The sequence below is a fragment of the Eurosta solidaginis genome, chromosome 5 (genome assembly GCF_040869045.1).
Source record: "Eurosta solidaginis isolate ZX-2024a chromosome 5, ASM4086904v1, whole genome shotgun sequence".
Taxonomy (NCBI): domain Eukaryota; kingdom Metazoa; phylum Arthropoda; class Insecta; order Diptera; family Tephritidae; genus Eurosta; species Eurosta solidaginis.
In genome coordinates this window covers 273,739,868-273,765,631 of record NC_090323.1, presented here as the reverse complement: position 1 = coordinate 273,765,631, position 25,764 = coordinate 273,739,868, and the positions used below count along the sequence as shown (strand labels likewise).

The 25,764-nt window shown below is 35.6% G+C and overlaps 3 protein-coding genes across 4 annotated transcripts in view; all 3 read left to right on the top strand.

Moving 5' to 3' along the window:
• The window catches only part of ZnT63C (zinc transporter 63C), a 45,781-nt gene that overhangs the window by 8,881 nt on the left and 11,136 nt on the right, over positions 1-25,764 (top strand). The gene's annotated exons all lie outside the window — the stretch shown is intronic.
• Positions 16,679-24,557, top strand: LOC137253030 (uncharacterized). The gene is made up of 2 exons (XM_067789268.1): positions 16,679-18,001; positions 18,073-24,557. The coding sequence occupies exons 1-2, from the start codon at positions 16,679-16,681 to the stop codon at positions 18,079-18,081; spliced, it is 1,332 nt and encodes a 443-aa protein (XP_067645369.1). The 3' UTR covers positions 18,082-24,557.
• LOC137253600 (piggyBac transposable element-derived protein 3-like) lies at positions 19,258-25,445 on the top strand. The gene is made up of 2 exons (XM_067790848.1): positions 19,258-19,621; positions 19,705-25,445. The coding sequence occupies exons 1-2, from the start codon at positions 19,258-19,260 to the stop codon at positions 20,958-20,960; spliced, it is 1,620 nt and encodes a 539-aa protein (XP_067646949.1). The 3' UTR covers positions 20,961-25,445.

Sequence of the window (25,764 nt, the reverse complement as noted above, 5' to 3'; positions counted from 1 at the left end):
ACAGCCGGTATGTGCTCATTTGGGAGGCCGAAACCAATGTATTTCCTTCTTGCAATGGTCGTCCTATATGAGCCTATTAACGTAAATCATTTGAGCCTAAAAAAGATGCTTATACAGTAGGGCGGGTCGATTTAAAAATCGCTCATTGCTCTGTGAAAATCGTATTCTAGGGATCAAAATAAGGAACTTTGACGAAGGAACCATACCTCTAAAACGAATTCTGATGTCCCCCCCCCCCCCCCCCCCCCTTTGGGTCGAACTTTTGGGTAGGGGCAATTTTAATTCTACCTGCTGTGTCTTGTGGTGGCTTAAAAACAACAACACAAGTAATTTTACGACATGCAAATGCATCACAGTGATGCCTTACTTTTAAAAGGGGGTTGTAAAAACGCTAATTTCTAATAATTTTTTAATTTCTTTTCTATTACTAAGTTAAATTCATTTTTTCATTTACATATGTTCTGACTAAATAAATTTCTAAAGAGAAAAATAAACTCCAAAAGGAAAAAAAAACATAGGCATTTCAAAGTGGGATTTTTCAAAATTTGCAAGTTCGACCCAAAGGGGGGGCATCAGAATTCGTTTTAGAGGTATGGTTCCTTCGGCAAAGTTTCTTATTTTGATCCCTAGAATATGATTTTCACAGATCAATGGGCGATTTTTTTGCCTCCCCATAAATCGACCCGGCCTATTATACAATAAAAGAATAGGAAGGGTAAAAATAATGTACAAATGTAATTCATTTTGTATTAAAATGAACAGTGATCGTAACAAAGTTTCAAAATTTGTTCCAAACTCGCTGTGACGAACATAAATAGTTGATAAATGATAATTTTTGCATGCAAGATTAGGAGCTTTTAGGCCGTTAAATAAAAGGCAAAAATTAAATTTTCTTTTACCCTCCTACGCGTTTCGACGCTTTTCTGATTCCTATATTGCCCACTTATTTTGGATTCGTTTCGGATTCTTAAATTATGAGCGCCGTGAGTCTGTTTGTTTGGGTAAATATGTGTCCCTTATAAATATTCTCTTACAGTTCTGGAGTTTAATATGGTTCAAAAGCTTCAAAAATGCTATCACCTTAGAGTCTTTTATGACTCCGATTTGATGAAATTATAAACAAACGAAAAATCTTAGAATTAGTAAACTAGGCAGCTCCGGAAAAAAACTCTGAAATTTTTCTGCGACAATTTATTCTAAATAAATAATTAACTCAACTAATACTTATTTCATTGCTATCTTATCCTCATGTGAGTTTTATGACATTCTCCCCTATGTTTTCCGCTTCGGATATATGTCAAAAATTCTTCCTAAAAGCCCTGAAGTAGTGTCATTAAAAGGCTCAAAATTAGCGGTATATGACGCCAATAAGGCTCATATATGATATCGGAAGAAGGTCAGTATAAGACTTATGTTAGAGGCAAAATATAAGCATATAGCATTCGCTTCAGGTTCGTAAATGAGTTCATAACGAGTGCAAACGATCCAAAGTTTGGACTCCTTTCAGACTAATTGTTGACTCCGAGTGTTTGCTGGGTTGTTTGTTTAAAATAAAAACGAAATTTTTTAATTTCAAATGGCGTATAAATTTTATTGCTGAATTGTAATTCCAAGCAGCCTCGATTCAAACGATTTTTAAATACGCAAAAAAAGATACAAAAAAGGAATATTCCGGGTATTTTCCCGGTATTTACCCATAAAAATGGTAAATACCCGGTAGAATCCCAACTCTAATGATAGTTCATCAAATATACTATCAATGAGGATTTATATGGAAAAGAACATAGGTACTCACGACTTCCGTGACATATATAAATTCTACAAATTCTGCACGTGCTCGAGGGTTTTTTGTCAGCATATAATAAAAAAATTTTGGCCAAGTATGTAATAAGTTGGATATGAAAAATAACTATTCCTGGGATTACTTGTTTTATTGCAAATGTTTTGGTATGAGTGAGTCACAACCACGGTTGCCACAGCATGTTTTTTTTTTGACCAAAAATGGCAATATTCAAAAGCTGACCGGTATGGTCATCATGTCGAGGAGATATTTTTCTTTTGGCCACCTAGTGAAAAATCCTTAAAAAATGCCCTGACGAATAGTGAATTGGCCGAATACCGAATATTCGGCAACGCTGTCGGCCGAAGCGCCGAATATTCGGCACGAAATACATGCTTATCGGGGCGCGTTAGCTGGATTAAGACAAGTGGACACCTGTTTTCCTGCTTGTACATAACAGATCATGAAACTTTAATAAATCTGACAATGGGAACTATTGGAACAATGTTTCAAACTCCTCAAACCATTCGAAGAGATTACAAAAATAAGGAGCTCATGTATCTGTTGCATCTCTGAAGTGATTCCACATGCAGTAAATTTATTAAAATATCTGGGAAAAGCAGAGACAGCTGAGAAAGTACCAAATTTAGTAACAATGAGATCTTCACTGCAAAGCAAGTTTGAAAGGCGATTCAGCTTCGATGAAAAAAACAAATATCTGGTTGCTGCTTTTCTGGATCCTCGCTTCAAACCGTGTTTCCTAAGATTGGTTCAAGCAGAAAGAGCAAGACAAAAAATTCTTCTAGGAGCTCTGAAAATAGTACCGATGACGATTCTTCTCCAGTTCGTAAGAAAAGAAACCTGAATGAAAATGATAGGACTACTGAAATACACGACAGTTTCTGGAACTGCTTTGAGGAAGTCGCTACAGATAATATGCGAAATGCTAATAATGCGGAGGACGTGGAGAAGAATGCTGTGGCAAAGTTTAAAAGTTTGCTAAAGTTTATATTTCTTCTCCTGGAAGTAGCGAGTATAGTGAGACCTTATTTTCTGATGCTGGTAACATTAACGATGAAAAGCATAATCTTTTACTACCCAAAAATGATGAAAAGCTTATTTTTATCTAACATAACTTACCACTGATCAATTTTAAATACTAAAGTGTTGTAATTTGCAAATAAGTACATACTTTTGAGTAATATAGCGTGTCTTTTTTACATGATTTGGTATTCGGTATTCGACCGAATAATACGTACTATTCGGCCGAATACCGAATAGCAAAAAAAGTGGCCGAATAAGCCGAATACCGAATAGTTGCCGAATATTCGTGACAACTCTACTTATAACCATAAAACCATAACCAGATAAAACAGCTGATCGAACCTACGTTATGGGAATCAACGTGATCGATTAATGGTGCCATACCATAACGCTAACGCCATAACCATACCATAGCCAACCAATTGATTTTTGGTTTTTCGCCATATCCATAACCTAAAAATATTTGAGTTGGGGAATTTATTAACTCTTTGCATATTTTATTTATTGTTTTGGATACGTTTTGACTAAGAAACTATTTTTTTGGGGAATATGTTTGTATTTTTTTTGCGTTTTCTTCATTTTTATGAAATCTTCACGATTTTTAGGTTAAGGCACCGTTAATCGATCACATTGGAGATGGGTATGGTTACGACTATGCCGATAGGGTTAAGGAAGTTTAATTTGGCCTTAAAGCTTTTTGGTAACGTTTTACAAGACGGTGCACCACCAAATTTTTATCAAAGGTGGTATCAAAAGACGCGTCTCGACTTCCGTTCTTAGAATCCGAAAGCGAAAATTTAAATTATTTATTTCTGTCAAAAGATATAAGAAATAAATCGGGTCAAATTTTCATGTGGTTGTTGTTTTTTTACCCGATTGGTTGTATACACACACACATAAACGTGTTCTGCGCGCATTTAGTTTTGGTCCCCAAACCGGTGTCGCATCCACCCAGGGTTATTTTTTTAAATCGCGGCCGAAGGCTCCCAACGCAGAAAGGTGTGCTTTACAAAAAAAGTATGGATCGGTCCATATTTCGGACCCTCACGGGGTCATTTTACGGGTTTTTGTAAATAACGTTCGACAGAAATAAAATTTTTGATTTCCGCTTCGGGATTCTTATAACGGAGGTCGAGACGAGTCTTTTGATATCACCTTTGATAATTTTTGATAAAAATTAGGTGGTGCAAAAAGTTACCAGCTTTTTAAAATAAATGTCCCCTATTACCATATATGTAATACTCCTTATATTGCTACAAAAGGTGGGGGAAGACTGTGATATCTCTTGGTGCCCCCCTGTTGGCGTCATTTATCGCGAAACAGGGTTAGTTGGAGTGACTTGTTACGCAACGACCAGCATCTACTAAACGGTTAAGCGCCAATTAAAAAATGTATCTTCCAACCGCGAGGAAAAGGACTAAAACAAACCAAAAAATATCTACAAGATCGTTTTTTCCGCAGTAGCGAGGACACTTGAGACTGGTGATCTCTTATAAAGTGAAGTGTCAGCATATTTAAGGGCTAAAGACGTATCAACCAAGTGAAGAAGGATGAACGAAAAATCAATAGGGGTGATCTCCAACATTTGTTCTTTTTCCCTTTGCAAAAATAGCACGTGTTGAGGCATCCATTATATTGGTAACTCATTTTTTGCCATATACATAAACCGATTTCAAAAATTTCGAAATATTTTTTAACTTATTTCATAAGCATTTTATTTTTTTGGTATTAAAGAAATAAAAATGTCAAACCAACTTTTTTTGTGTTTACTTTGGTTTGGCATTTCCACAAAGTTTAAGAGAGTGATTTTAAATTTTTTTTAAAAATCAAAAAACCATTATGGCCGCCAAGAAGAGTAAATGGTTTTACCTGGTAATATTTATACCATGGATACGACTAAACTACTTTCATAGCTATTTAAAAAAACAAAACCAAAAAAATAGCCACATGTCTTGGAAATATTTTAATACGAAATATCAGCCTATAAAAGAACTTTTTTAATAAGTTTTTCGAGCTCCCGAAAATTTGTTTTGGCGGAAGAAACATGCATCGAAGTAGACAAAGCAAAGGAATATAAACTTCTTAAGTGTGTGTGAAAAATTGATTGCCCAAAGGAGATCCTTATAAACCGACACCGAAATTTCTAAAGAGTTCAGCATACTTGAACGCAATTTTTATGGAATTAAATTTTAATAAATTGCCTACAAGTCCACATTTTTTATCAATTGTATAATTCAAGCGTAGCGCTTGAGGGAATTTTTAAACCATTTTTTAGGGAAACCATTTCCCTGTAGCTCTGCAGGTTAGCCACTAGTTATGAGAGTTCTTTTGCCCGTTGTACCAGGAGTCACCTCGGGGCAAGCCCCGCCTATACACATTCTGTACCCTTTTAGCATTGACATGGATGTGACGTCCCACAAACGTAACAAATTAAACACCTACCACTCACTGAAGACTTTGGAGGTACACTTTATTTCAAAACAGAATTTTTCGTGTGTTTTTTTGTGTCTCGGGTTCAAGCTGCCATAAAGATATGAGTCATTAACCAAAGTATGAGTCATTATAACTGTTTTTCAATAAAATTACACTGTATTCTCAATAGATATGTTTGCACAAAAATCGTGCTAAAACATATTATTATTGTCTTAGATGACAATTACGTTTTTATCCTGAAAGAAATTTCCATCCCGAAAACCCACAATGTCGCCCTTAACAATAGCGAGCGGCATGGCAACACTTCTAGCAAAACAACAAACATTATGAAACTTCAAAAATCCCCAAATATGTACGTAAAAATATTTTGAGTTGAACTACCTTCTTTTTTATACCATGGAAATTTTGCAATTAGGTATTACAGATTACAACTCAACCTGTCAAAAACAATGTCGGTTGAAGTTGCCTAGTCTAACAACTTTTTATGCCATTAGGCGCGGTCGCCCCTCGTCAGTGTTTGACAAGCACTCAGAGTGTATTTCTGCCAAGTAAAGCTCTTAGTGAAAAGTCATCTGCCGTTCGGAGTTGGCATAAAACAAGTAGGTCGCGTCCGGCCAATTTGTAGGGAAAATTAAAGGACGCAAATCGGAAGAGAAGTTCCCCTAAAATCTCTTCGGGGTCATTGCCCCTTACATTATCTCGTACCTAGTTTAGTGTGATCAAAATTACATTATTACACAGTTGAAACTTTTAAGACTTGTCAATGGTTAAACTGAGGACTGTGGCTAGATTCAATAAATGTGAGTTTTGAAATGTACATTTTTCTGTAAAACAAATTACATATATGGAAAAAATGTACATAACATTTCAAAACTCGAACTTACTGAATCTAGGCCATAGATGGAAAAATTGAAGCGTGAGGGTGTATTGGTAAACGGAAGAGTAAATAATTAAATTTGCGTATCAAAAAAATTTGGAACACCCAGCTATTGAAAACTATCTTTTTTATAACTTTTTGGGCAGATTTTATGATAAAATTGATACAACCTAGATCTAGAGAAATTTAGTTTAAAAAGAAAATTTGTATGCAAATAAAACTGAACTAGTTTGGCTAGCTGCACGTGTTTTCCTATTAGGTTTTTCGTTAGAACATATATAAGGATTCTTGTTAAAACGAAAGTTTGTGTAGCATTGTTAGGTTAGGTTGAACTTGCCGGTCCATGAGGACCTCACATAGACTTATTGAGTCCGTAGTGTTACCAGAAGTTTGTTTTAACGACCAAACTGAAAAACCCTATCAAAAACCAGGACCTATGTTATAAAATAACTCCGTCCTCTTGGCAAATACTACTTCCTAGGACTTAAGCCACTTGCTGCTTCTAGATCTGACAGCTGTATCACTCCCAATAGCTGGAGTCTTAGCCTGGCAAGTGCAGGGCACGAGCACAAAACGTGCTCGATCGTTTCCTCCTCCAACCCGCACTTTCTACATATGCTATCACTGACCAAGCCTAATCTGAAGGCATGTGACGCCAGAAGGCAGTGTCCAGTCAGAATACCCGTCATGAGTCTACAGTCCTCTCTTTTTAATGATAGAAGCAACTTTCTTAGTCTAAGGTTGTAAGACCTACACATAATCTTCGACACTTTACAGCCCCGCGCTTGAACCCACGCCTTTACCGCTTGGTCGATCATGTGCACCTCTCGCCTTCGCTTAATCTCGCCCAGTCTAATTGGGACCTCTACGGAACAAGCTTCAAGGGATGCGCCCTTTTTAGCTAGTTCATCCGCGTTTTCATTCTCATCTATTCCCATATGCCCTGGGACCCAATATAGATGTATGCTTCTCCCTGTCCCGATTCTCTCCACAGACTGCTTACACTCTTCCACGAATTTAGATGCTGTGCTATGCCAGATTATTGCCTTAATTTCTGCTTGACTGTCAATATAAAAGTTAACACGGTTTCAGCTTAAGCTATTCTCTTCCAGGCTTTCTACTACTTTGGTTACGGCTAATATTTCCGCTTGGAAAACGCTACAGTAATCCGGCAGCCTGTAGGATCTGCTTATTTCGGGATCAGCACAGTATACCGCAGACCCTACTCCTTCCACTACTTTGGAACCATCTGTGTACACATGTATCGCCTCGTCCGCCATTTGCGCACCCTTGCGCCAACCGTCCACCTCTCTTGTGGCCTTAAGATCTCCCTCAAAGCGCAGATAGGGAATCAGGTAGTCTATTTAATGACGCTATACTACTATGGCAGTATGGTCGGCGCAGCGCCCGATCCATCAAAGAACTAATCGTTGGAAGGCACTTTCCACTTAGGACAATTGCAACGTCATCTGCGTAAGCCGTAAGTTTTACGGGTCCCTCGTCGAATCGCCTGAGCAGTTGGTTGATGACCAGCGTCCACAGCAGAGGTGATAGCACCCCTCCCTGCGGTGTGTCCCTGTCTACTGACTTCGTGACCTCGTACAATCCCCTTGTGATGTAATCTTCCTGCAATTTAACATGCAGCCGATCCATCTGGTTAAGACTGGATGTACTTTAATTTAATTAAGACCATCCATAATCGCTCACTTATAAACATTATTGAAAGCCCCGGCAATATCCAAGAAGACTCCTAGAGCATATTCCTTATATTCCAGAGATTTCTCTATGCTTATTACCACCCTATGCAATGCGGTGTCTACCGACTTGCCTTTGGTGTACGCATGCTGTGTTGTGGAGAGCAGCTTTTCATCCACGTTGGACTTTATGTACACATCTATCAGCCTCTCAAAGGTTTTGAGCAGAAATGATGTTAATCTGATGGGTCTATAGTCTTTGGGATATACGTGACCGATCTTTCCGCCTTTGGTAGGAAAACTACACGAGCATTTCTCCAAGTGTGCGGTACATGCCGCCATACTTGAAACTTGTAGCATGGCCGGGAATATACCATCTGGGCCCGGCGATTTAAACTTAGAAAACGTCTTCACTGCCCATTCGATCTTGGTATCGGTCACAAAGCACGGCACTACCCGCTCCGTGATCGAAGTGTGAGTGATGTCAGCTGGCTCTTCTGAACCGTCTCCCGATGGGAAATGTGTGTCAAAAAGCACCTCAAGGGATTCCTCACTATTACGTGACCATTCCCCGTTCTCTTTCTTTATTAGTCCCTGGACTATGTTTCCCCTTGCTAGGACTTTTTTCAACCGTGCTGTTTCGCTGGAGCACTGTATGTCCGTACAGAAACTTTTCCATGATATTATCTTCGCCCTGGAAATTTCACGCTTGTAGATCCTCAATAGATCCCTGTACTCGTCCCGACACCCTCAGCTTTCCGCGGTCTTTGCGAGCTTAAACATTTCTTTTACCTGTCTTCTTAAAAGACTCAGCTCATTGCTCCACCGTGACGGCTTTGCTTTTCCTCTGAATCTTCTTAGAGGGTAATCCTTGGTGTACGCAGTCATAAGCGTCCTTGTTAGGAATTCATTCGACTCCGCCAGTTCCTCCACATTGGCAATCTCTTTGGGTTGTCCCAGTTTTGTTTCTACCTCTTTCTGGAATTTAGTGGAGTTCGTTGACCTAGGGTTTCTAAAGGTCCCTCCCTTCTCTACTCTCTTAAGGGGGATGCTGAAGCTGACATACGCATGGTCGGAGAAGGATGGTCTATCAAGAACCATCCAATCATACCTTGATATATTACGCTCGGAGCTCAATGTAATATCCAAAACATTGCTGGATGTTGGACCAATGTATGTAGGGACATTTCCCCTTTTGGCTATCTGCAAATTGGTTTGCAGGATGTAACAAAATAGAGATTCGCCTCTCTCGTTCGTATCTGCTCCTCCCCACGCATTGTGGTGCCATTTGTATCTGCGCTTATGACCAACCGCCCTTTGCGCCCTTCCTCCTGTACTAGCCTTTTGCACTCCATCGGTGGAACCTCCGCAGGATGGGCCATTTAGGAGGACGCCAGGATAAATGCCTGCTTATTCTTTTGCTCAACGGCCACCACTACGAGGTCCTCAGTAGTGTAATTAGGCAGCATATATGAATGCAGCTGTTTCCTTACCATTACTACAGCTCGCGCCCGTCCTTCCGTTTGCGCTTAGTAAACGCCAAACCCGCGCCCGCTAAGTCCAGAAACCTTTCCTCCCGATGAGACCCACGGCTCCTGGATCAGCGCCACGTCAAACGAACCCTCCTCAAGGGTTAGGAGGAGTTGGCTCGACGCCACTTTACTGTGTTGGAGGTTTATCTGTAGGACCCGCAATACCATTGGGCTGTTTGTCCCCCTCTAGCACCTTTGTCGTGACGTCGTCGTCCTCCCCTTGCCCTTTTGGTTTAGAGTATTCGAGGCCCCCTTCAGCCTCTCGTAACTGTTGTACCGGGTGTTCCTCTGTGCGAGTCACAGCACCATTTGGCGGTTGGTCCTTCGCCCACCTCTAGCGTGTTAGGATTTTTATCCTCGGGACTTCTTTTCCTGAGTCGCATGTACATTTTGCCTGTGACAAAGGACATTTTGCCAAGCTGCGTGTACAATATATCCTCCGCCTGCTTGTTTATTTGGAAGATGTACAACTGACCTTCCTCTGTAGGCCGAGATACAGTAAGTACCTTCCAATCCTGTGTCGGTATGTTCGGATTCTGATTCTGCAGAAGTCGCAGTGTATCCTCCGACTTCATCATGCATGGTATCCATACCTTAACTTTTGGTACCGTGGGGATTTGCGCTTTATCCACCACCTCTAACCGCGCATTCGTGCCTTGCCTTTGGAGGTTTGGAACCACTTCCTCCAGCCACCGCAAGCTCGCGATGTTGTCGCACGCTATCATCCTTACACCATTATACCATCCCCCCGAATCAAAGGTTGGAAGGGGCCTACTTGGTTGTTCTCGCCATTGTACTTTACCAAAACAGACTAATCCTAGAAATGTGGAAAAGTAATACCTAAAAACAGACATTATTTTTGTTTGTGCAACCTTTTGTTATTTTTAACATATACATATTTAGGCAATTCGTAAAGTCTTCTATTCATTTAATCAAACTTTTTTGTAGAAAACCATGGAAACGACCTGAAATTTAAGATTTTGCAACAAATTCGGTACAAAAATTTGGTCCATTTGTTTGGGATGTGGTCCTTTGTTCAATAAATTTGGCCCCAAATGATAACATCCCTACAAGAATACTGACTATCATATGACTATCATCTGATTGTCAGCAATACCAACCTAACGATCAGCGCCTCATACAAACTTTCTATCACAAACTTAAGGGGACTTGCGCAAATGTGATGTAAACAACTGTGTACGTGTGAGTTTTTGTCTCCTTCTTATACACCAACATCGCCTACTGATTAAGTATATAGCCGTACTGCTCACTCTCAATCCATTTCCTGGATCAGTACTGGCACTCTAACTATCGAAAAGAGTCATAAATGATAGTTTACTGTAGATATCAGGTTTGACTGTTATACTATCATAAATGACAATTTATATTCCGCCAAAAATGAAACAATGCTTTTTGCTTTTTATTTACTTTATTTCATTACGTTTTTAATTTTGTGCGTGATAAAAGCATACGCGTTTCTTATTTGTTTAAAATAAATAGTTTTATAAGAATTCGACTTCAGAATGTTCAATTTAAATTCAGAAAATAAGAAAACAACAGAAAAGCGCTTTCCTCATGCGGAAACACATTTAAAAATGAATCACGACTAACCACTATTATTTTTCGCGTATCAATTTTTTGAGTGCGCCCCATACATTCTGACAGCTTTTGGTATTTTTTAATATCATTTTAAATTTTTTTCTTTTAGCATGGAGCTTTGAAATGCTCTCTTTTTCATTTTTTAAACTTATTTTTTATATGGTTTTCGTCGGTTGAAAATGGCGGAATTTAAAAAATAACAAAACAACCGTGATAATCATTTGATTGTCATATGACAGTCAGTAGTGACAACATGATTAATTCGGATAAACTGTTCTCGCATACATAAAATTCCGTTGAGAATTATGTATCTGTCTCACATGCATAATGGTATCTGCTGTATGTTCTTTTGTTCTGTACCAGGTGTCCGAAGCTTTCCCAGTTTGAGTCCTTTTTCATGATTATAGGCTGTCGTTGGGAACATGCGGACATGCGTGAGCGAACAAAGGAACATACATAAATTTGAGTATCAATGTCGCAATGATCGCAGGATCAGCATTGTCAATTACAAGTGTGAGTGTATTAGTAAAACTATCAGCGTTTCTTGTAGGGATGGTAATGCAACCGTAGTGGTAATACACAGGCGCGGATCTACGGGGGAATAGGGGACATTACCACCCTCCCACCCGAATCAGCTCAGCGATAGCTTCTCCTGTTTTTGCGTTACAATCGACAAACTCTAAGAAGCGTTCTTGGATTTTCCATTTTCCGGAGTCCCTGTCTAATAAAACATAACGCAATATAAAAACAGTCTGCTCAATATGCGCCGAATCAGGGGTTGCATCCACTATTACTGTGTAATACTTGACGGAGTTTTTCTCGCCTTCTATCTTTCTAATTACTTGACTTGCACAGATTTCTATGAACTCATTTTGTATTCCATCAGACAAATAATGTGCTTGGAGACAATTCTTTTTCGTTTGAGATTCCCTCACTTTCTCCAAATGTTCATGCAATAGGGGGTCATAATTGCTGATCAGTTCCAAAATACCAAGAAAGTTTCCATTTTTTGGATTTCCGATCAATGAATTATAGCCTCTAAATGCCAATCCATTTTCTCCAAGAAATAAAACAACATCTAGAATTCTGCGAAGTATCTCTCTCCAGCGAGCTGCTTTTTTGTTGCACTCCAAACGGGCCAATCATGCTTTACTTTTTCTCCGTTTTTTTAGAATAGTATGGAGTATGATTTGAAGGAAATGGCGACCACTTAAGTCGTTGGGAAGTCGAAATAAAATGTGATTTTAAGTTAGTTGAAGCAGTTTTGACAGATAGCGCTTATCAAATTGTGTCAAAAACGTCTATCTAACTTAAAATCACATTTTATTTCGACTATGACTATGCCCTATAGTATTTGATCGGATGCTTATGATTTTAGTTAAGTGATTTTAAATTTTAAAACAATTTTTTGTAGCAACAAAATATGTATGTATCTATGAAATCCTAGTTAGAGTACTATCAATACTGCTTTGCCTTGCCGGACCCCGAAAAACCTTCCGGGCCCAGGGCAATTGCCATGGTTGCCCTCCCCCCCCCCCCTCTCCGCGTCCCTGAAAGTATTTAAAAACAGAATACATACATACTTTCGAAAATACTTTGAAATCGAAAGCTTACATTTTGGTATTATTAAGCGCTGTACGCAGATCAAAAGCAAACGTTCAAGAAAATTTTGCATTTTTGATACCATTCATACTTTCCAGCACTGCAATAATTTAGGTAAAAAGCTTTCAGAACTGTGCGAGTTGTTTTGACATTCTAAATTGTTTTTTATGCTGATATATCATACAAGTAATACCAAAAACTTTTATTGTATTTGTAATGTGCAGAAATATGTATATGCCTAAGAAATATAAGCTTTATTATATTATAAACCTTTTTATTAACTTTTCCACCTAAATTGAAAAGTCAAGTTTTAAAAATAAACAAAATTTTTGATTTCACTACAATTTTGTTTTTCCATTTTTAATGCATATGAAATGCGCATCTGCACACATATATGTATGTATAACCACGATAATGTAGCTGAGGTCGCGTAGGGTCGGAGTGGCGATCTATTGGTGAATATGGTACCTGTTTGGGTTTTTGTAGTGGCAGCAAATTGTCCCACGATTATGGTGGCTGCTGTGAATCAAATCGGTGCAAATTTGTCTGAAGTGGTCACTATTTGACCAAAAATGTGTAATCAGTGGCATGCCTTATATTACCCACATCCTATTCCTACTTAGATAGAGGAAGACATCCCTCAAGATGTGCACCACGACTCTCGGCGAAAAAGGGCCTATGAGTTGGAGTCGATGCATTTGCATGGTTTGCTGTCTTGGGAATTGCTACCGTGGATCCCTCCCATGTCTATTTGAAGCATATATTTCTGCACATTGCAAATTTAATAAAAGTTTCTGGTGTTATTTGTATGATATATCAGCATAAAAAACAATTTAGAATTTAGAAAGAAAACAACTCGCACAGTCCTGACAGCTTTCTACCTAAATTATTGCAGTGTTGGAAAGTTATATTGATATTATTGGTAATATGCAAAGCGAATTCATTACAGGTGGTGTTATCCCATCAGCTGATTGCTTCTTCTTGATAATTTTCCATACAAAGCCTTGTACTACAACATGTCAGTTAATCGAAATCAATGAAAATTTTCTTTTGACTTGACATTCTTCCGTACGGCGAATTGGTTGAATTCGCTTTGCCACCACCTAGTATAGATTCGCCTTGGTTATATGATAGTCACGCCAAATTAAAGTTTATTCGATTTTCGGGAGTTTCCAAGTACTTATTATTAATATTGTCTCTTTACCTACTACTCAGAGTATAAATGCATTCAAATCTCAATTCTCATAAAAAGTGGACTTACAGCCAGCGATATTTAAAAGAATTGTATACTTTTTTTGAAAAGAAAATGGTATATTAAGTTTGTCGCGAATCTCAAAATTGTAAGTCCTTTAAGGAGAAGCGATAGACCCCCAAATAAATATATATGTATAAATAAATATACCGAACTGATCAGGATGACGATTTGATTTAGCCACGCCCGTCTGTCTGTTTGAGCGCAAACTAGTCCCTCAATTTTGGGATATCTTCATGAAATTTTGTCAGCAAGTATATTTTGGTGTCGGACTAGACATTTTTCGGAATCGATCGGATCGGACCGCCATAGCATATATCCCCCATACAACCGATTTTTGAGAAAAGAGGTTTTTTTGCAATTTATCAGTTAAAAGCTTAAAGTTTCACGAACTGATTTCGTATATATGGGCAAATCCCAACAACTTTTACTTTTTTGGATACTCGGGTTTTACACACGAGCAAAAAACTTAAGGCCAGAAAAAAGTACAAGCACATTAAGTTTGACCTTTTGACTATCCCATGTGATGATTTTAAAAATCAAGAAAGTTGATAGTAAGCTTTTGCAGAACTTCGAAACGTGAAAAACGTCGATTTTTACACTTTTTCAAACGATACCCTTGATTTTTTTTTTTTTTTTTTTTCAATAAAATTTTGAGGCATCGCTGAAACGCTATGGAATTCAAACTGAATGTTGTTTTTGAGACGGGGATTCTAAGAGTATGAGCAAAATTAATGTGCCCCTCCAATACTCAAAAATATCAGCAATCAAAGTAGCGATACTTTTATTGTCATTTTCAATATTAACAGTTTTTTGCTTATAGCTTTTTGAGGCAACTGAGTATTGAAATTTGGATTATGCACGATAATAGCCTATCAGGGACTAAAAATACGTGGGGCTTCAAATTCAATGTGCCCCTTTCAGTTTTGAAGGTAGAGGCAGAAAAGTGGAAGCACTTGGTTGCGTAAATTTTTTTCAAGAGCATGTTTTTTCATGGGCACAGCTACAATTTTACTTTTATCACTTCATACCCGTTTGTTAATTTTTTCTCTACACCACAGTAGTATACCATCAATTGTCTCATCTTGGAATATTCACGCAAGGAAAGTTATTGATGTTTGTACATGGGGCAAATATACGAAATTTCCGACAAAAATTGGCAATCGTCAAAAAGTTCAGACATTTTTTTTTTGTATTTTTTTAATTCAGTTTTCATTTAAAAGTAAATGAAAATAAACACAAATTTGGTACAAAAATTAATAAAAAAAAAAATAAAATGTTTTTCTACACTTTTTGACGTTTACCAATTTTTGGCGAAAATTTCGTATATTTGCCCCATGTACAAACATCAATAACTTTCCTTGAGCGAATATTCCAAGATGAGGCAATTGATGGTATACTAGTGTGGTGTAGAGAAAAAATTAACAAACGGGTATGAAATATTTGAAGGTTACCCGGTTTCATATTTTTGCCGATATCTCTAAAACTGGGTTTCGGTTATCAACAAAATTTTACCTAAATATACCCCATATAGGTATGTATATCCTGATGAAATTTCAACACAATCGGTTAAGAAGTGTTTAAATAAGTATACAAAATTTAAGGTTTTCCGCGTTTATATTTTTATCAATAACTCCAAAACCGGATCTCGAGTATTAAAATTTTTTTACCTAAACATACTTCGTTCACATATCTATATGTTTTTAAAGTTTCAAAAGAATCGGTAGAAAGGTGTTAAAATAAATGTGTTGCAAACTTTGCAGTAAAAAATATTTAGCGGTTATTCGGTTTTATATTTTTACCGATATCTACAAACCGGGTCTCGTGTATCAAAAAAATTTTACATAACTAACAGCTGCACATATCTCCATATTCTGTTAAAATTTCGATATAATCGGTACAAAAGTGTTGAAATAAATGTATATTTAACATTGCGACCTCAATTTATTATAACCAGAGAATTTAAATTCTCTGTTATAACCGCACTGCGCTACCCAGCCTTTACGCACTAAACTCACCCCTGAGTGCAAATGGCATCGCTGTCAGCTGTTGCTGAACAGCAATGCCAAATAAAATAAAAAGAAAAACTCTATTGTATATCGCAAGTATACCGCCGAAGCAGTAACATCGTTTTGTTAAAAATGTCGCCATAATTACACATTCGTTTAAGTGTAAAACGGTTTTGTGAAAAAGAAATGTGCTATATAGAGTAAAATTTATAGAATTTGTTCAATTAAAATTAACTTTTTGTCTAATTAAAAAGGCATTCGTGTATAAAAAACAATAATAATATGTAACATTAAAATTGAATTTGTAAAAGATAATGGAGCTACAAAACAAGACTTTAAACTTTGTATAATGGAAGAAATATGCTGTATGAAATAACGGAGCTAAGAAACTGTAAAAAGAACAGTAATGCTACTTTCCACTCATCAATTGCCTTTACTGCATGTGCGATTAGTTCTACGTAACATTAAAATCGAAAGTTAAAATAAATACATAATATACTGTAAACCATAATATACACTTGGGCATTATCAACTTTTAAATAACTATGTTTGTAATTTATGTGAAATATGTTTTTATATACTTTTCTCTAATATTCATTTTTTTGAAGTATAAAAAATATTCATTGAAAATATTTGATAATTGCAAAAACAACTTTTAAATATTAAAATAAAACATTAAATAAGCAAAGAAGAAAGCTTTTTAACATCAGGTGTGGGGGCGATTCAACTATAATGTCATCTTTAAAAGAAAATTACGCACAAATTTTAACTGATGCAGGCGTCGTATTCCCGTCCACTGCTACGCTATCGCAACTCAAGCGTATGACCGCTGAGATAGTTGGTGTTTCAGTTTCCAATGAAGTTCCTGCCGCTGGCGTCTCCCGTTAATGTTATAACTGCTGATGTTTCTGCCGTTGGTACTACTGCCGAGTGTACCGCTGTCGTTGATGCCGCTGCCATTGTTACTACTGCTGAATGTACCGCTATCATTGATGCCGCTGCCGTTAATACATCTGCCGTTGGTAACTCTATTTATGATGTTTCTACTGTTGGTGTATATTCCAATAATACTTCCGTTATTGGTGTTTCTGCCAATGATATTTCCGCTGCTGGCGTCTCTGTCAATAATATTTATCGTGTTAATGGTGCTATCTCTAAAGTATCTGTTTCGAGACACGAATTAAGTTCTAGTCGTGTGTATGGCGGTAGTTCCGCGGGAAAATTTAATCATTGTTCTAATAATAACATGAAAGCAGGCAGTTCCATTAACATTATCGTTGATACTGTTGATCAAGAATTATCTCGTTTAAGAAAACAAATTGAAATAGTTAATTTAAAAAGACATTTACGTGAATTAGAACAAGCCGCAGGTGTGCCAGAAGTATACATTAATAATAAAAACAGTTTTTGTGATATCGAACATGCCATTACAAAATTCAGTGGCGATGATATTACATATTCTGTTAGATTTTTTATAAACGATTTTGAAGAAATAATGAACACGGTAAATGCCGATGACCATTTTCGGTTTTTGAGTTTACGTCGTTCTCTGACTGGCACAGCAAGAGTATTCCTTTCTACAATATCTGCTGTAACATATAAACAGCTTTGTGAGCAACTTATTAATGAATTTGACAGAAATGTCAGCCGACAAGATGTGTACAAAATGCTGCGTCAACGACGTTGGCAGAAGAAGAATGAATCTCTTCATTGCTATATTCTGTGCATGCAATCAATTGCAAGACGTTCTGATATCACGGAATCAGAAGTGATTGAATTTATTATTGATGGTTTGGAGAATAATGTTTCCAATATAACCCTTCTTTTAAGTGCTCGAACAATCAATGAGTTAAAGATGTTGGTGTCCCGGTATGAAAAGAAATATTTGAGCCGTGAAAGGGAAGAAATAACTAAGCTACCGTTCAAGGAAAGCAAAGTTGAAAATAAAGTGCATACAAATATCTGTTTTAATTGCTCACAAACAGGACATATAAAGCATAACTGTCCATACCCTATGAGACCAAAAGGATCTTGTTTCCGATGCTGGGAAATGGGTCATGAGTATCGTTCATGTCCAAATCCCAAGAAAATTTTACACAAGCTAGTTAAGCAACAAGTAGCTGCAATTAACGATTTCGAAGATGTAGACCGTTATGAAGTAATAGACGCTTTTAATGAAGTATGTATTAAGTTCACTAATAATGAAAAAGCAGTTTTTAATAAGTATATTTCTCTCTTTGACACCGGTAGTCCGGTTAGTTTGATTCGTGAATCTGATGTTCCAGTTGAGCTGACAAGAGCAAGCAGACGTCCATTGAATTCAAATTTTATTGGTGTTGGAGGAAATAAATTATCAATTAAAAATGAGTTAGATTGTTTAGTAAATTTTAAAAATGAAATTAAAACAATTAAGTTTTTCATACTATCACATGAATGTTTGCTCATGCCAGTAATTTTGGGGCGAGATTTCGTGTATAAATTTAATATTTGTTTAAAAAAACTTAAACTAAGATATTCCAAGGAAAAATTTATGCAAATAAGGAAAACTTGTGGTATTGTAAATAAAAAAAAAATTAACTCATAATGTCAGCAGATACGATCTTTTAAGATCAATCAATGATAGTCCGAAGCCTACTTTATCTCTAGTAAATGGATGTCATAATGAAAGTGCAGATACTAATGATATATTTTGCATTGATATTTTTTCCGATTTGCCAGAACCAGATATAAACCTTAAATTAGATAAAACTAAGAAATTAATTTTGCATGATATAATAACAAAATCCTACCTTAAACCAAAGGATATAACCGTTCGTCCACTCGATTATGAAATGAAAATTCATTTGACGACCGAAACCCCGTTTTATTGCACCCCGCGACGTTTATCTTATTTAGAAAAAACTGAGGTACAAACTACTATTGATGAGCTGATGAAGGAAGGGATCATTAGACCTAGTAACTCACCGTATGCTTCTGCAATAGTTTTAGTTAACCCATTAACGCCGGCTGTACTTTACAAAGTACAGAAAATTGGGGTACTTTCCAACAATTTTCATGGACAAACAATTATCGATTTTTGTAAAGTTATTACTTGTTAAGTTAGTTGACAGTCTAACGTACACCGTATAATTTTTTGAAAGCCACTGGATTTACATTTTGACATTTATGAAGTGTCAAATCTAATCAGTTACAAAAAAATTCCGTGTTTCAAGAGGTGTGCTCCTATAAAGTGATATAAAAGTGTATTGTTTTGTTTTGAATAAGTTTGGTAATTATAAAAGTGTTCCATAAGGTAAGAGTAGACATCCTATAGTGAAGGTTTTTTGAGAAGTGGAATCATATTTAACTTTTCACGTGTGAAAATTTGGTGTACTTTATAAAGTACAACCGGCATATACGGTTTCATATTTTCTTCTTTCTACCCCGAATTTAGAAATGTCTGCAACAAAAAGAAAAAATTCTTTCCACGCAAAAAATGATTTCAGAGGGCTTGAAGAAGCTGTTAATGCACTATTGTGGGATGATAGTGAGAATAATGATGTGGCAAACCCCGACTTGATCATCATTCCTCCCGAGCTAGACCCACTAACCGACTCCGAAGAATTTGATGAGGACAATTTAGATGATAATATGCTGCCAACAGATTTGTCAGGATGTGTTGAGCTTGACATCGATGAGGATATGATTGAGTGTGATCAATCAACGGGCTCATCATCAGTAATAAACTCCCCGTTAGAAACGCAAGATCAACTTTCAACATCTTCATCGAACTCCATTTCAGAGAAATACCTAGCAATCGGTAATTGGTTACCTATGCTTTTAGCTAGTTATGGAATATTTTTTACCCTAATCATTCACTGCTTGCTTACTTCTCTTTTATAGATACACGAAATTGTAAATTGCTAAAAAAAGATTCAAGATACTCCATCGAATACAATGACAATATATATATTGAAACATTTGATACAACTAAAGAGAGTTTTGCTGAGTATACACCAATCATGGTTTTCAAAGAATTTTTAACGGACGAAATAGTTCAATACATGTGTGATCAAACCATGTTATATGCACACTCCCATAAAAATAATCCCAAGTTTAGAATTGACGTTGAGGAGATGAGAGTCTTTATAGCTATTTTGTTTTTTACTGGTTACCATAAGTTACCAACAGAACGTGCATACTGGTCGCTCGACGAGGATCTTGGTGTGCCCTTAGTCTCAGAAGCCATGACTAGAGATCGTTATATCGAAATAAAAAGATACCTTCATCTTGCAGACAACACCAAGATCAATAATTCCACAGACAAAATGTATGAAGTAAGGCCACTGATGAACATGTTGATTGGACGTTTTCAACAAATAGGTTATTTTCATTCCAATTTGTCAATTGATGAATCAATGATTAAATACTTCGGCAGGCATTCTGCGAAACAATTTATTAGAGGTAAACCAATACGTTTTGGTTATAAGGCGTGGATGCTTGCTAGCTCTTGCGGCTATTGTTATGATTTGGATGTGTATTGTGGAAAAAATAGCGTCGAAGCTCGAAATATTCCATTAGGCGCAAGCGTTGTGCTGAACTTTGTCGAAAAGATTCCCAACCCCGAGAGACATGCAATTTTTTTCGACAATTATTTCACTACGCATTCTCTTATGAGACAGCTAGCAGACATGAAGTTAAAAGCAAGTGGCACAGTTCGAGAAAACCGAATTTCTAATTGCAAGCTTGATAATAATAAAATTTTTAAGAGGCGTTCCCGTGGAAGTTATGATTGCAGGTATGATACTCTCAACGATATTCTTGCAGTTAAGTGGGTGGACAATAACGTTTGTTCAATTCTTACAAATTTTGATAAAATGACACCTATGCATTATGTTAAACGCTGGTCTCGCGAGAGCCAAAGTAAAATAAACGTACCACAACCAAATGTGTGTGCTACATATAATAAGCATATGGGTGGAGTTGACAACATTGACCAAAATGTAAGTGCCTATCGTATAGCAATAAGAGGGAAGAAATGGTGGTGGGTGATTTTTACCTATCTTATTGATATGGCCATGACAAATGGAAGTTTTATATGTCAGTCAATCGCAAATGCGATAAATTCTACACGCAACTGCAATTCAGGCGTGAAATAGTTCGGAAATATTTGATAGAAGGAAAGGCACGGGGCCCAAGAAAAAGACGTGCACCATCTTCATCTGTGGAAAGGAGTACTAATGGACATATTCCACAAAAAAATGAAGGACAATTGCGTTGCGTCGTGTGCCATCAGCGGAGTATTTGGTCATGTGCCATGTGCAAAAAAAACGCTTTGCATAATACGAGATTGTTTCGCTCAATATCATACCTAATTTTCTTATATTACTCTTATTTTTTTGTGTTTATGAGTTTTTTTGTAATTTATGTTGAAGTCGAAAGTGTACTTTTATGTTATAAACTTATATTTCAATAAAACTAAAATCATTTGCTCTGTATAAACAAATATGTGATTTCATGAAAAATAGTATATACTAATGCCGGTTGTACTTTAAAAAGTACAGCCTGGGAAATGGGCGTGGCCACAAAAAAAAATTTTTTAAAATCATTTTTTGCATACAGGGGACGAAAGTAACTGGTGCATAAAAAATCATAAAAATCGGTCCACGGGTTATGTACCCCGGCGTTAATGGGTTAATAGAAAAGGTAAAATGAGAATGTGTATAGATTACAGAGGTTTAAATAAATTGACAGTAAGGGATAATTACCCGCTACCTTGAACAGATGACTGCATTGAATATTTAGAAGGGAAAAATATATTTACAGTATTAGACTTAAAAAGTGGATTTCATCAAGTCAAGATGTCTCCAGAATCTGTTCAATATACTGCTTTTGTAACTCCGAATGGGCAATATGAGTATTTAAGAATGCCATTTGGATTAAAAAATGCACCTGCTGTTTTCCAAAGATTTATAAATACGATTTTTAGAGACTTCATTGATTCAAAACAACTAATTATATATATGGATGATATAATAATAGCTTCGCGAAATTTTAAGGAACATAAAGAATTATTAGATTTAGTTTTGAAACGTATTTCAGAAAAAGGCCTAAAGTTAAATCTTAACAAAGTTAAATCTTAGTAAATTTCATCCAGTTTCTTATTTTTCAAAAACTGCTACAAGTGCTGAAAGCAGATACCATAGTTTTGAACTTGAAACTCTAGCAATAATTTATGCGTTGAAAAGATTTAGAGTATATCTTGAAGGTATTCCATTTAAAATTGTTACAGATTGCAATTCACTTGCATTGACTTTAGGGAAGAAACAGGTGAATGCTCGTATTGCAAGATGGGCATTAGAACTTGAAAGTTTTAATTATACTATTCAACATAGAATTGGTGCATCCATGGGACATGTTGATGCGTTAAGTCGATGTCAAGTTGCCTGCATAGATATTAGTGAAGCTGAATTTCAAATACAGCTAGCCCAAGAACGTGACAATGAAATAAGAGATTATTAGAGATTAAAAGAACGCATGGAAAAAGAGGAAGTAATAGACTTTAAATTTTCAAATGGTTTAATTTATAAAGACAAAGGAGAAGGAAAAGTAGCACTTTATGTGCCAAAAGAAATGGAGGACAATATTATAAGACTGATGCATGAAAAAATAGGGCATCAATCTGTTCAAAAAACCGTGATGACGTTATGTTTACATTATTGGTTTCCGAAAATGAAACAAAAAGTTGACAAATTTATACAAAACTGTCTCAAGTGTATTATTTATGCAGAGCCTGTTCGAGTAAATGAACGAAATTTGTTTAATATACCTACAAAACCTGAACCATTTGACACAATTCATATTGATCATTTTGGTCCTCTTCCTTCAATTCAATCTAAACGGAAACACTTGTTAGTCGTGATTGATGCTTTTACAAAATTCGTTAAACTTTATCCGACAAATTCAACAAGTAGTAAAGAAGTTACTGCTGCTTTAGATAAATATTTTAGTTATTATAGTCGTCCAAGGCGCATTGTAAGCGACAGAGGTACATGTTTTACGTCATTGGATTTTGAAAACTTTTTATTAAAGCGAAACATATTACATACTAAAGTAGCTACCGCCTCTCCACAAGCAAATGGGCAAGTGGAGCGAGTAAATAGAGTTTTGAAAACAATGTTAGGTAAGCTTAGTCATCCACTTAACCATGCAGATTGGTCCAACAAACTTCTCCAAGTAGAATATGCCATTAATAATTCTGTTCACAGTACTACGGGAAATTCTCCTAGTAAACTTTTATTCGGCGTAGAACAGAGGGGTGAAATAGTGGATGAGTTTACAGAGTACTTAGATAATAGAATAAATGTTAATGAAACGCGTGATCTGGAACAAATTAGATTAAATGCATCTGAAACGATTAAGAAAAAGCAGGAATATAATTTAAACTATTTCTTAAAAAAAAGTGTGAGGGCAAAAGAATATGAAGTGGGAGATTTTGTAATCATAAGAAATGTAGATTCGGTTGTGGGAACAAATAAAAAACTCATACCGAGGTTTAAAGGCCCTTACGTAATACATAAGATTTTAGGAAATGATAGATATGTGGTGCGAGACGTAGAAAACTGTCAGTTGACTCAATTACCTTATGATGGCGTTGTTGAAGCTAATAAAATGAGAAAGTGGCTTGGAAATAAAAGTAATGGTATCGTTTCTGCTGAAGAATTAAATGAGTTATGAAATATTAGCTTTTATCGGATTGTTATCTCAATTATAATTAACTGTTATACATAAAGAATTTTAAAATATGTAAACAATTTTAAAAATATTTTTTTTTTTTAAAACTTAATTTAGTTTTTAAGATATATGACCGGGGACGGTCTTAAGGCAGGTTGGCCGAGTTGTAAACCATAATATACACTTGAGCATTATCAACTTTTAAATAACTATGTTTGTAATTTATGTGAAATATGTTTTTATATATTTTTCTCTAATATTCATTTTTTTGAAGTATAAAAAATATTCATTGAAAATATTTGATAATTGGAAAAACAACTTTTAAATATTAAAATAAAACATTAAATAAGCAAAGAAGAAAGCTTTTTAATACTACTACAAAAAATTAGTAATCTAGATAAATAAAACAGTTATGGACAACATTTAATACAAAATCTTCGCATGAAGCTACATGGATAATCAAAAGAGATATATCTATTACTCTGGAACTTTTTAAATTGTGTATGAATACAACTTGACATGAGACATTAACTGTAAATTGGAAAAATATAAACTAAATTGGACAAAAGTACAAAGATTGGATACGATAAAAGTTTAATTTATTATATGAACTATTCATATAACGGGGTAGAGATTATACCTTACATATAAATTGTGATAACATATAACTCCACAAAGGACAAAAAGTACAAGTAACGGGATTGAAAATACCCTTATTATATATTAATGTACAGTCATGTACACATGTAACCGGATAGAAATTCACATAATACATAACTAAATGTATAACCGTACATTTAATTATGTATTATATTCATATATTCACATTTTACATATAATTGCTACGCTATATAAACCTAATATATACCAGAATGAATATAAATTCATTAAAATATAACACCTGATATGACGAAAATTTATTTACAAAAATAAGATTATAATTACAACTTTACAATTAAAAAATCAATAATCTACATAAAGAAAACAAGTCACCACTTGGAATTACCCAAAAAGCTGAATTATTTAACAAATTAACATGACACATGATGACTATATTAACATTGCTATTACAATGGGAGGATGTCTGAAGCCACTGGCTTGGGCATGATAGGGGTACCACTTGCTGGATGGGAGTGAAATTATGATACATACATAAAAATTTTATTTACGATGAATTGCAAATTTTGAAAAAGCACATGGCAACAAGCCATATATTTAGCAATTACAAGGAGAAAATTTGTGCTACGGGTTTTTACTTTGCGACATATGTATGTTAGCTGCTTATGCACGTCTAAATGTTGCAAGTATATTACCCTTATACGTTTGTTAACCTGGCGATTTAAGAGGCAATTTAAAGGTCCTCTTGCCATTTATTGGAATTGAAAGATTCAATTCCCAAAACGGAAAAAAAACTCTATTGTAAAACATAAAAACAACATTTCATTTATTTAAACAAAAAGGAAGAAGCTAAAGGACCAAAAATTTAGAAAAAGTAAGTGTGGGTGTGTAGAAACAGCGAGTGTGTGTAGCAGAACAATTTTCATAGTGTCCAAGATGGACACCTTTCATGGCGACCGTGACGCCAGGCCTAGCAATGGCGGCCATAGTGGCGAAGAGGCAGGCCTCTTAAAACCTGAAAAGGGTAAAAGAACAATCTAAAATCAAAAAAAAATTTTATTATTTAAAAATGAATTAATTATTTATTTAAACACACAAAAATTTTTCGTGAATTAAAATTTAATTTACTTACAAAAATTTAAAAATCTACAAAAAAATCATAAAATCAAATAAAAATCCTAAAAAAAATATAAAAATGCAAAAATTTTACAAAAAATTTAAAAACTTTAAAAACTACACAACGAAAAATGTTCTTTAAAAAAAAACTATAAAAATTACAAAAAAATACAAAATTTAGAAAAACCTTACAAATATGGGGAAAATTACAAAAAAAATTAAAAACATTTAAAAATTACAAAATATTTAAAAATCTCTACAAAAAAAGTACAAAGTCAAAAAATTACGAAAAATACAAGCATTTAAAAATCTCTACAAAAAAAGTACAAAGTCAAAAAATTACGAAAAAAAAAAAAAAATAAAAATAAATGTAAGGCGCGATAACCTCCGAAGAGATCTAAGGCCGAGCTTCTCTTCCAATTTGCGTCGTGCTCCTCTTGATTTTTCCCTACAAATTGGCCGGACGGGACCTACATGTTTTATGCCGACTCCGAA